The sequence below is a fragment of the Rhyacophila brunnea genome, unplaced genomic scaffold (genome assembly GCF_057557595.1).
Source record: "Rhyacophila brunnea isolate RB1 unplaced genomic scaffold, BYU_Rbru_1.0 scaffold_14, whole genome shotgun sequence".
NCBI classification, from domain to species: domain Eukaryota; kingdom Metazoa; phylum Arthropoda; class Insecta; order Trichoptera; family Rhyacophilidae; genus Rhyacophila; species Rhyacophila brunnea.
In genome coordinates, this window is record NW_028232796.1 from 31,159,277 (window position 1) to 31,172,167 (window position 12,891).

The 12,891-nt window shown below is 37.2% G+C and overlaps 1 protein-coding gene across 1 annotated transcript; it reads left to right on the plus strand.

Annotated features, from left to right (window-relative positions):
- The first annotated feature begins 182 nt into the window (after window positions 1–182).
- LOC147075853 (ribonuclease H2 subunit A) lies at window positions 183–11,171 on the plus strand. The gene is made up of 5 exons (XM_085942191.1): window positions 183–378; window positions 1,093–1,322; window positions 6,781–6,924; window positions 9,141–9,288; window positions 10,825–11,171. The coding sequence occupies exons 1-5, from the start codon at window positions 198–200 to the stop codon at window positions 11,112–11,114; spliced, it is 993 nt and encodes a 330-aa protein (XP_085798317.1). The 5' UTR covers window positions 183–197; the 3' UTR covers window positions 11,115–11,171.
- The last annotated feature ends 1,720 nt before the right edge of the window (window positions 11,172–12,891 follow it).

The window sequence follows — 12,891 nt, forward strand, 5'->3', positions numbered from 1 at the left end:
GTACTGTACGTTTATAAAATATTGTATCGGTAATACAGCGCATATTGTTGAAAAAGTTTCTTTCTTTCGAAAATAAATGGAAACTTAGCTATTTTAAGTCGTCTTGGAACACGGGCAGTAATTGATTTGCATAAAACTTTTTCAAAAGTTACAACATTTTCCAATGTTTTTATTCAAACGTCACTTCGAGTTCGAAAATGTCTGAGGTTCAAGTTGATACAAAGCCACATAAGATAGATTCATTGGCATCTCTGGGTCCATTTATTACATCTCATGATAATTCTTCGAATTTGACATACTTTAGTGATATCCCCCAGTCATGTAAAGATGAGCCTTGCGTTTTGGGAGTTGACGAAGCTGGCAGGGGGCCGGTTTTAGGTGAGTGCAATTGGCGCGAAAAAATTGCGTTGCTTTTAAACGTAGTATTTCGTTTGCTTGAAAGAATATAATGAGTTACTAGTATGCCTCTTTATACACACATTTTCTATATTAAATCGTTTTTATGCCCAACCCAACACAAATACTCTATTGAAATTATGGTAATTTTAGGTTATACACACGTATCCATTAACGTAGTTTTAAGTGTTTATAATACCAATAAATCACGGTAGCTAATCATACTATAATAAAAAACTATGTAATTGATACTTTAATCTATGAATTTCATGTTATTCTAATAGCTGTGCATATCTTCAAATCCACTACAAAGTCTCGGATTTTTTTTGATATATCGTTTTGATGTAGGTAATAGGTATAAATATTTTAACTCGCGACTTTCGATTTGGAACTACCTATATTCATATTTATAACCTAATCCAGATCAATATGCATATGCCCACATACAAATTATACAATGGCTTGTAAACTTTTGCTTATATTTGATTTTCAGTACATTTGCATCTGCAGTCCACAGCGGAATACAAAAAAAGTTATCATTTTTATACAAATGTTCTTTAACTGTTTTTATACAAAGTTAGTTTGTTTACATGCAGACGTATCTTGGTTTGGATTAGGCATAACAACACAACACACACTCATGAGATGTTACACATAACCATAAGTGTACTAATTGGACTAAATATTTTTTTGCAGGCCCAATGGTATATGGAATAGCCTTTTGTCCAATTTCAAAGACACCAATTTTGAAAGAGCTAGGATGTGCCGACTCGAAAGCTCTAACAGAAGAAAAAAGAGAAGTTATCTTTGAGAAGATGGCCAATGACGAGGTCTCAACAAAAGCTGTGGGCTGGGCCGTTGATATTATATCACCCAATTTCATCTGCAATAATATGTTCCGACGATCCAAATGCTCATTAAACGAGGTGATTGGTTATATGATTATCTTTACTGAATAACGATAGCTAATATAATAATCTTCTTCGTGGGTGAGGACCATGGCCACCTCGAAATTCATTTTCTGAGCGACCAAGACTTCCCACCCCTCACGATCCTCTGCTTCTCTCAGGGCAGAATGAAGACAGCCCACAGTAGTGGTAAAGGGTAGAGGTAGGCTGTTAAGATTCAACGTAAATGGTGCACTAAACTTTGCCAGTGAACGAAAACAAATAAGTATGACTGACAATTCTTAGGCTAAGGTCATATAGGCAGGTGCCTTGCTTGGTGGCTACGTGCTAGGTGACATATCCTAGCAAACAGATGCACACTATACTATTGCAATGGCCACACTGCACGCTTCGCGCCTCGCTACGTGATTATTAGTCACCCGGCGAACAAACGTGTTTGTTATTTTTATTGTGTCACCTAGTGATTTTGCAAGTTGGCGGATGTTTCTTCAGTATGACAAAGTAACGTCAAACACCGTATATTTTGAGGTTATGAATAATGATGCATGGGATGAATTGACATTATGCACCCAACAAGTTCGAATTTTTAAACTTAAATTCTATGTGAGAAGTAGCTTTCTGGTTAGTTTTGAGAGTGACATCATTGTTGACTTGAGCGCTCCCAAATATCAAATGAATTTGTACCTAAGCACGTAGCGTGCAATGTGGCAGTAGTTTTTTTAGTAGACAAGCATAGCACCTAGCTCAGCACTAGCGAAGCACCTACCGATGTGGCCTTAGCCTTAGTGTGCACCATTTATGTTAAATTTTAACAGCCTACCTCCACCCCTTGCCACTGGCCCCCAGTAAACTCCTTCAGTACGTTGCTAACACACCGACACTCTTCCTCTGCTTCGTCTTCCTTGGAGGGTACTCAAAATCACCATATAATAACATAATAATAAGAAGTGTCACAGAACAGTCACAGGCTTAGGGACATGGATGACCAATGCACTGAATGATTTTGAGGCCTCCCACGATAAAAATAAAATAAAAACGGTAATATAATATATTCGCACAATTAAATATCGTCATTGCGCATTCAAAATCGGCTATGTGTATTTTTCAAAACTTTACAGGAGAGGCTAAAAACAATGCGAATTACAATGCCTGTCGCCTACAACATCAAAAATATTTATTAAGGTTGTACCTCAGTTGAGGCACGGTCTAAAAAGACCGTGGCTAGGCGATGCGCGGATTGCGGGTCGCGGGTGCGAATGACGCATGCCAAACGAAATGTAATTTGTCATATAAATCCAACATACGTCCTTTTTATGTTCTGTTTATTGTTCTATTAGTAATAATAATCCGAATCGCCATCACGAAACAAAGTGACGTGTTTAAAGCTCGACGTTCTCTCTCAGAATGCGAGCGAGTCCAAAATTTCATCGCGCCTGTAGTTGAAAATTATTTGCCGTTTCACTGATGTATCACCTTAAAGCAATTCCAGAATACCTTTTATCATAATCATATTTTTCCTTAAATGCACAGCCGATTTTGAAAGCGCAATGACGATATTCAGTTTTCACAAAGTGCCAACAATATTTAAAAAGATGAAATTCACATCGGAAATGGATGGTTCCACAAATGCTTGTCAACTGTCAAATGGTAAATTTTCACTCTGGAAAGAAATTTTGATATAATATCTTCCAATGTTTGGGTTTTCTGTTTGACATTCTTCTCTCACATATAATCTTGACGCGATACATTATTTCTACAGCGCATTAGAACCTGTAACATATGACATTAAAAACTGACGCATGCCGCTCGATCATCGTGAGCCAAAATCATTTATTGGTGAAAATCCATTTAAATCCGATGTTTGTACGTATACAAGCCGAAGATTTGACTACATTTGTGTAATAAACAAATTTGTAATATTCTTGTAATAGATATTATTTCTTTACCTGAATAAACTTATCGCGAGATAGGGACTTTTGTTTAATAAATGCACTGAACACCCACAATGAAACCTCTATCGTCCATTGATTGAAGTAACTCAGTGTTAGCCGGCTCTCACATCAAAACTCGTCTCGCCTCAGTGATGCCAACCGTACTATAGTTATAGTACAATACTATAATTTATATTTCGCGAAAAATGTAAAATACTATAATTTTACGCCAAATATACCAAAATACTATAATTTTAAAGGATTCAAGACGAAAAATGTTCCTGTACTATATGTTTTTCAGAAATACTATAATTTTTACGCCTTTGTACTATAATCAGCATAGAAAAATATGGCAGCACTGTCTCACCTACAATGTGTCGAATACGTCGATGTGACGTCATCGTTATTCACAAAACACACATTGCCAAATGGAGCTCTGTAGATTGGTCGAATGCGACTGTTACGTTTGAAAAAACCATTTGCTGTTGCAATCGAGAAGTTGCATGCTTCTCAGGCTCTGAGTCGACTTACTTTACTTTTGATATTCCTCGGTTTCGGGGCACCCGAGCTAATCCCACATCCCCTTCATCTGAATTAGTTATCTGTATTATAGGATTGTATGATTTTACGTGTGCGATTTTATTTTTTAATTTCAATAGCAAGTTCCTGAAACTTGAGGAGTTCCGGGAGGGGTTTTATACCTTTAATACTAGGGTGTTGTTTTGTAAAATTTTGATTTTAGAAGCTAGTAATTTAATTAGATTAATTATAAGACTCTCATGGGCTCGAGCCACCGCCCCGGCCCGCACCGCACCCTCCGCCTCACCGTCCTTGCCCTCCATGCGTCGATCAGCCTGCCGCCCGACCGGGATCCTTTTGGTACATCTGGGTCCATTGGTTTCGACATCGGGTTGAGAGGGTTGCGAAGGCAGCGAGTTTCAGAGTAGGGCGTGCACCAGTCACCAGCTCGAGCGAAGTCGACGAAAATGAGAAGAGAAAGGGATATACTTTATCAGGCCATCAGGTAAAACCTGTTCGTTCATCAAAAAGTGAACCGCGATGGGGTAAAAAACTCCGAGAGTGGTTTGTGCAATACTCTCGGCCAAAAACCCCACCGCTGTGATATTTTCTGTAAGGGAATTGTTATTAGTGGTTGTCCTTGGATGTGAGTTAACGTCTTGGGCTGCTTGTCTCTCTGGTTATGGTGCTTCCTGGTTGGAGTTGTCGTCATCGTCAGTCGGGGATCTGAAAGAATTAAGCAGAAGTGTAGTGGGGTCCTGGGTGTAGGCGTCTGCTGCTGTTGCTGTTTCTGCTTCTGCTTCGGATCTGTAGGACTGTAATGCATAACAATTATGGTGGTTGCGGGGGGTTGCGTCGTAGTATGGTTCTAGGTCTGTTGAACTCAGTGATGTCGTTTATGTCGTAGTCGTTTAAGCTTTTGATTGTGGGGTTGGGGTGGTTTCTTATGGAATCGTAGAATTTGATTGCTAGTTTTTGTATATGGTCTGCTAGGGGTTCTATGTCTAGGTCGTTATGGAGGGTTTTCCCTCTGACGTAGTATGGGGCGTCTGTGATCGCGCGTAGGACTACATTTTGTACAGTCTGGAGTTTTTTGATTAGGTTGGGGCTTCCGTGTGCCCAGATAGGGCAGGCGTACGTCATGATTGGTCTTATGATTGCCGTGAATAGGAGACGTTTCCCTCTGAGGGATAGTTTGCTGCGTTTGCCTATCATTGGGGTGAGTCTTGCCTTGGCTAATCTAGCTTGTCTGGCTTTGATGTTAATATGTTTAAAGAAGGTAAGGTGTTTGTCCAAGTGGAGGCCTAGATATTTTACTGTGTCGGTCCAGGGGATAGTCGTGTTATTCATGCGGAGGGGATTGGCGTGTGGGCTGTGTGCATCGGTGCGGTGCGAGAATACTATTGCCGCACTTTTTTCAGCGTTGACTTTGATGCGCCATTTTTTACACCATAGAGAGATGTTGTCCGCAGCTTGCTGTACTATCTTTGTGGCTTGGTTTCTGTTGATGGATTTGGCTAGGATTGCAGTGTCGTCGGCGTACTGCGCTATTATACATGAATTTGAAGTGGAGTTAGGAGGGATGGGAATGTCCCTGGTGAATAGGTTATAGAGAGTAGGGGCTAACACTGAACCTTGGGGGACTCCGGCGGTGGGAGTGCGTGTTGTTGATCTGGTGCCGTTGTATTTGACCGAAAATTGTCTATCTGTGAGGAATGAGTTTAAGATTTTTATCATGGGGAGGTCAATTTCTGCTCTGGCTAGTTTGACTATGAGGCCTTCGATCCAGACTTTGTCGAAGGCCTTGGCTATATCTAGAAATAATCCTACTGTGAATGTATGATGGTTGAGGGCGTCTATGATGTATTCTGAGGTGCGTAGTAGTTGGTGGTTGGTAGAGTGTCCCTGTCTGAATCCGTGTTGAATGTCGGGGATGAGTTCCTTCTCTAGGATAATGCTTTTAAGTCTTGAGTTTATAGCTCTTTCCAGAATTTTGCTCATAGTGGGGAGCAAGCTAATCGGTCTATGGTTTTGTGGGAGTTTGAGATTCTTACCTGGTTTGGGTATGAGTATTATGTCGGCTGATTTCCAGGCATCTGGGAAATACTGTAGGTCCAGGCAAGCATTGATGATGTTTGTTAGGGCCTCAGTGCCTTTGTCTGGGAGCTTTTTAAGCATGAGATTACTAATCCCATCGTTGCCTGGTGCTTTGCGGTTATTTAGTCGCTTGATCAGATAGTCTGTTTCTTCTATGGTAACAGCTATTAGTGGTGTTGGTGGAGGACTAGGTGTTGAGTTGAGAATGGCACCGGCTTCTCTAATAATTGCGTTTACGTGTCTTCTAGCTTCGGTGTCCGCGCGATCTATGTGGTTTGGAGAGAATTGGTCTTGAATGCTGTCCGCGAAGAGAGTGGCTTTATCTTCGTTAGTGAATACTGGCCCTTTGGGTCCAGTCAGTGGTGTTATTGGGCATTTTGAAAGCCTTAAAATCTTGGTGAGTGACCAGAAGGGTTGGCTGCCTTTTACAAGGTCCTGTAGTTTGCTGTTCCATCTGCTTTGGACGTAATCTGTGATTTCGTGGTCTATTTTCGCTTTGAGTTGTTTGGCTCGAGCGAATTCCTGGGGGTCGCCTGTGCGTTGCCCGAGTTTTCTGTGTCGGTTTTTTTCTGTGATGAGAAGTTTGATGTGTTTGGGTAGGTCAAGTCTGTGTTCTCTGAGTCGAAGACGCCAGGTCGCATATAAACAACTACGAATTGGTCATTCCTATGCCGGCTCGCTGATCGCCGCATTAAAATATCTATACGTTTCGAAGGCTACGAGCGACTGTCACTAGGTGGATGTGCATGGTCTTCACAAGCACCACTGGATCCCCGTTTTCAGAAGGTTTGATTTATGGCTGTGCGGCACACGAGGCGAGTTTAGATGTGAGAGCCGACTTACGGTTACACTATAAATTTTATATTCAATGCGAATTCCCCATATAAATGATGACAAATAATATTAACACTTTGTTATTCTTCTTCAAGGTTTCGATGAACTCCGCCATTGAACTCATAAAGAAAGCAGGAGATTCTGGCGTTAATATAGCTGAAGTATATGTGGATACAGTAGGACCACCAGAGAAATATCAAGACAAATTATCATTGATATTCCCTGACTATAAAATAACTGTAGGTTTGATCATTTCATCATTCTTTTGCATTTTGTGATTGCTAAGTGAAAGCCCTTGATTTTTTTCAATATAAAATTTAGTATAGTAAGTTGAACCAGTCAACTTTATTTGATGTAGAATCCGTGTCACTTTTCAATTCCCATTATATTACTTAAAAAAATTATTAGCTTGGATATACATCTGACATGGCCTGGAATAGGTCATCATACTCTCAAACCCTTAACAAGGGGTTATATTGAGGATTGTAATACTGAATGAAAATGTCAATACCGGTTTTTCGATATTTCTTATTGAATACCGGTATTTCTTAAACATTAAAAAAACACAAGTAGGTGTTTATCCTACCTACATACCTACATTTATTATGTTGACATTTAAAAACATGCATTGATCATAATTATTGTAGAACTAGTGATTTTTTACAAATAATTTGAATATATTGATAATTTTAACTAAAGCTCTCAAAAGTTCATCAAGTGCAAATAAGTCCGGTTGCAGGAAAAGCTTCTTGAATTCAACGCTTGAACAGTCATTAATAATTGTAGAATAATTGAACACTTTTGTCACGGATATCTTCTATTTCGAAATAATATTATGATAATTCATTGCGACAATTACTTATATACTTAAATATATTTTATGAAATTTGTTTTATTATTTTTTCACCTCTGTTGGATTCACTCAATATATTGGCATTTTAGCAGCACATAACCTATAATTCATTTTTAAAAACATAAACGAGTGTGCTTAATACCGAAAATTCCGGTATTTTGGATTTTTAAAACCGGTATTTCGGTATTGATAAATACTGGAATACTGGTATTGCAATCCTAGTTAAATACAATAAAGCTGTACAACCAGTGTTGCTATCTGTCATTCATAAAAATATACCAGATTGGATAAGATAAAAAGCTAGATTTTTTCAAAGTTAAAGATGGGTCTAGAACAGGGGTTACGAACCTTTTCCTGTCGGAAGGCCGCATTCATTTATTTTAAATCAAATAAGGCCACATTTAAGAAACATACATAAAAATGGATGTACAGTCATCCCTCAATTTACGCGGTAGGGTTCCAAAGGATTTTTTAAGATTTTTCTCGAACGCTTAAATCGAGGGATGAGTGTACATTATTTTGTAAAGGAAAACAATGAAATTTATTAATTAATTTATTTACAGGTTTACCCTTTAAAATGTATACATACATTATAATATACATATATTTACACGTATATAGTAAATATTTAAAATTAATGAAAACTATTTGTTAATTTGACCGCTTTTAATGACTGTGTTGTGTCTGCCTTTTCTCGGAAAGCATTGGAATGGTTGCAGCATAGAGGTCTACAGTTTCAGTTGATCCTCTAAATGTGTATCTGTCAATTGACCCTAATCGTGTCTTGATTAGGGTTAGATAGGAGAATATTGATTCACAGCAATATGTGGTTGAAAAACAGGAAAACATTTTATGAGCATGTTGTGGGGTGGGTATTTTACTGCATTTTTCCATATTTCAATTGGATCTTAGCATCAAACAATGACTTGAAAATATCTACTGAGAGCTCAATCAATTCCATTTGTAGCTCTTTAGGTGCCTTGATGACATCAACTAGGTGAGGCTGAAATGCTAATTTCAGTGCTATTTCATGAGTCTCAAAAAACGCTCTAAAATGATATAAAAATAATCTAACATTTTTTATACCTAATAAATAAAAAGTTTTATTTTGTAAAATTTGGATTCAGTCAAAAGGCCGTACTTGACCCTAAAAAGCCGCAGATTCATCACCCCTGGTCTAGAAACTAGCATTTCAACAAATTGTGTCACAATTACAAAGAACAACGATCGAAAAAGAATTTAGTATTTTTATAACTAATAAAATAGATCATAAAATTTTAAATCAATGCAGGTAAGAAATTCTGTCGAATATAGTGCATAGTGTATTAATTATAAGCTGTATATACTATATTTGCTTTATCTACTGCACGTTGAATCTCTAGAGGCAGTGACTGAACGCATCGACAAGAAATAAGAATGCTACTACGATATAAAATATGTAAGACTAGCACATTTTCAGTCATCTTAACTGCCTACCTCCAACCTTCGCCACTGCACTCTGCTGTTTATTACGCAGTTACCTCATGTTCCTTGTAACCTTTCTATTTTGAATCAACATATTACAATCTTAAGGCGTATTAACTCTGTCAAATATTTTACCAGGTTGCCAAAAAAGCTGATTCCACATATCCCATTGTATCAGCTGCAAGTATAGCTGCCAAAGTCTCCAGAGACCATGCCTTGAAGTTTTGGAAATTCAGAGAAGGCCTTGATATGAAGCAGGATGGATTTGGAAGTGGATATCCGGGAGGTAAAATTTAGTATTTTTATGTATTATATTAAGTATAGATTCATTTGGTATATGGGCTAGGACACCGCCGATTTGATCCCAGACCGTCTTGCAGTCCAGACGAGTTTGTATCTGTGACCCGGCTTAGAAGCGAGGATGTTGATGATATTGGTGGCAAAGACTCCATAGTAGGCGATTATTCAAACCTATAACCTACCTTCCCAAACAAAAAAAAAATTAATTGCATATTGACGTCTTTAAATAATAACTTGATTATTTTATATTCTATAAAATTAATTTTATTTGCCAAGGACACCTGTCATATTTGTAGGAATGTATTATAAATATATATAGAAAGATTAAAAAAATATGCCACAGTGCCATCTGTCTTTAACTATTGCATTGGATTATTCAGCGAGGAATGCTGATTTATTTTTGTATCGATTTTGCTTCACGTGACCTCAGCCCGTCTACCGCTATGTATGCAATATGGTAGGCTGTAAAGGCGAAGCCTAAAACATTTGCGCATAATATTAGTCTATGAATGCAGCTTTGTCCAAAAAATTAATATGATATTTAAAAATAATAATTTCTATTGCATTCAATTACATAAATATACCTAGATTGTTTGATGTGTTGGTGTTTTGTAAAAACGGCGAATTAATCAAAATGCTATTTTGCAGGAGGATTTTTAACTTTTGACATTTATTTATTAATTACCTGCGGATGATTATAAATGCCTAACATGTTTATAATAAAGCTTATATAAAGAATACTGTCCTTATAATAGGCTTTATAATATAATATTTTAAAAGGCCTAATATGTCACATTTGCTTTGTGGATATTCGCCCTATAAATGTCAAACATGTTTATAATAAAGCTTATATAAAGAATACTGTCCTTATAATAGGCTTTATAATATAATATTTTAAAAGGCCTAATATGTCACATTTGCTTTGTGGATATTCGCCCTTACGATTATCGTTTTTAACTACTTTCCTACATACATACAAATTAGATGCAAATTCGCCGTTTTTCATAACAAAACTTGTGAGGTACATATTGTTTTTCATTAAAATCTCCTTTCGCCAAAATGGTTGATTCGTACATTTTACAAAAGACCATCGAAATAAACTCATCCCTCATTTTTATGTTGTCGGTGAGCTATTGAAATTTCATCGAATGTGTTGTTGTCATTAGTATGTACCTATTCATATTTCCCATCTTGTTATTTCCCATAAGTATACCTGACAAGTGTGCTCTTTTTCTCTGATCTCCGCAGCCTACCTCTTTCCAAAAGCCACCCTTTACTACTGGATGATTTAGTTATTTTAAGATGGCCACTATAAAATCCAAAATGGCCAGTCCAGAAGGTGGTTCCTATCAAAAATTGAAACCTTTGCCCCTAAGTAGCATAATATGGAAAAAATTTATAGTTGTGTCCACATTTACATTATCTCAATTTCGTCGTTAAGCTACAGTACTAGTTGCCCTGAGAAGGTTTTGATTTGAGCACAATCCATGCTTGATATCTGACGATGTTTTTTCTTCTATAGATCCTGTTACTAAAAAGTTTATCAAGGAACAAATTGATCCCGTTTTCGGATATCCTCAATTGGTGAGGTTCAGTTGGTCTACAGCCGACACAGCTCTGCAAGGTATAGCGTACTCCTGCTCTTGGGATGATGATGAAGACGCCGATGGAAAACCCAAGAAGCCTCCCCCAGGAACAAAGAGAATCAGCTCATTTTTTGCACCGAAATCTGAAAATGATGATGGGAAGAAAAGAAAAATTAGACATAAGTTTTTTACTGGTCGATTCTTGGAATTGACAGAAGATCTATGATGTTCGTTTTGGTGAAATTTATTCTTAAAATAAAATTTTCTATGTTTTCACAAAGTTGTTATTAATTTTCTGCAATCTGCTTTCTCCCGCAACTCCCATCTAACGTTCCCTCTAATTTTTTTTATTGTGTGTGTGGATCATCAACGCATCTGCGCAGTGGCGTAACTTGGGGTGGTGTCTCCCAGTGCGGTAAATTTACACCCCCCCCCCCCACAAACACAAACATACAATTTTTCATTAAAACTTATATTTTTAAGTTATTTATTAATTTCAGTGATTTTATATAATGATAACACTAACGATAATTTTTGAAGTCAATAAAAAAAAATAGGAAATAAAGAAAAAAATTAAGTATTCGTTGATAAAAGATAGTAAATACTAAACTTACAGAACGTTTTATTTATATTTATGTTAAATCTATATATTTTTATGTGTATGTTGGGTTGTTTTGGTTCAATATAAACAGTTTATGCAAAATAAACATTTATAAAAAATGTGTTTCTCTTCACCCTGACGAATGGGGTCTACTGACAATGTTTCTTGTAAGTTGAAGAGAAAGAAATATAGAAGACCCGGCACATAGGTGGTCATTGATAAACACTAAAATACGTATTTTCTTTTCGTATACTTTGACACACGATAGAACGGGACAAATATATTGATCTCGCTTGATGTAAAATTTAACTTGCGTGCTCGCATTAGTCGCTCTTGACCTTCGCCTTCCGAGAGATGAGTCGAAGAATTGTGCATGTGATGGTTTCGTGCATTCGAGCAAAACTAAAATCTTTCAAAGGAAACTTTCTTTTACAATATTTTCGTATGCAAGAAACCTTCTAACAACCCACACCCATGACAATGATCGGCAGCATAGCCCCCACGAGGGGGACTGACAGGGCTCGGCCCCTCGACTGGGGGCCCGGCGTGGCGGGTCGACCAAATAAGTGAGATAAACATACGTAACATTTTTTTATAGGTACCTAATATAAAAATATTTTATATTCTCTATGTGACTTCAAGAGTATTGACATTAAACATATGTAGTTGTGCAGTGTAATTTTTGATTTTATTCTCTTGAATATAAAAAATCGCTAAAAATACATCGAATAGCTACCCTTAATAATTTCACCTGCTGGAACCTTGGGGTTCGGCGGAAAACCATTTGTAAAATGTTGCTGTAGGTGTAGAGCAGGGGTTCACAAAGTGTGTCCCGCGAGATTTATGTTAAATCTGTATTATTTTTTATTCATCATATCGAATATTAAAAATTAAATTAATAAATCAAACTTAAGATTAAAATTAACAGACAGCCATATTATTATCGCATCTGTTTTGCGTATTCACACCACAAAATTTGAGCGTAGATTGCAGGATTTAGTTTCAAACAAACAATTGCATAAATTACACGAAAAAATTCAAATATCATTTTTTAGTATATTAATAAGAGTATCTAATAATGTACAATTTAATATTTTTTTTCCTTATGTTTTTTAAAAACAAAAAATATTTACAAATTAAAGGGCAGGGCGGCCCGACAAATATTTTTGATTTCAAAATTGTCCCATTGACGAAAAAGTTTGTGAACCCCTGGTGTAGAGCGTCACACTGAACTTGCGATAAATAAGGGGTCCATTTAAGGATGTGGTCCCCGGTCGAATCGAACCCGAAGGGATCCCCCGCATGAAAGGTCAACGCCTTCCGCACTGGACTACAATGTCATTGACTACGGGGACCGATTTATTACCTACCTACATTATAACTATTTTTAGAAAACACCAGT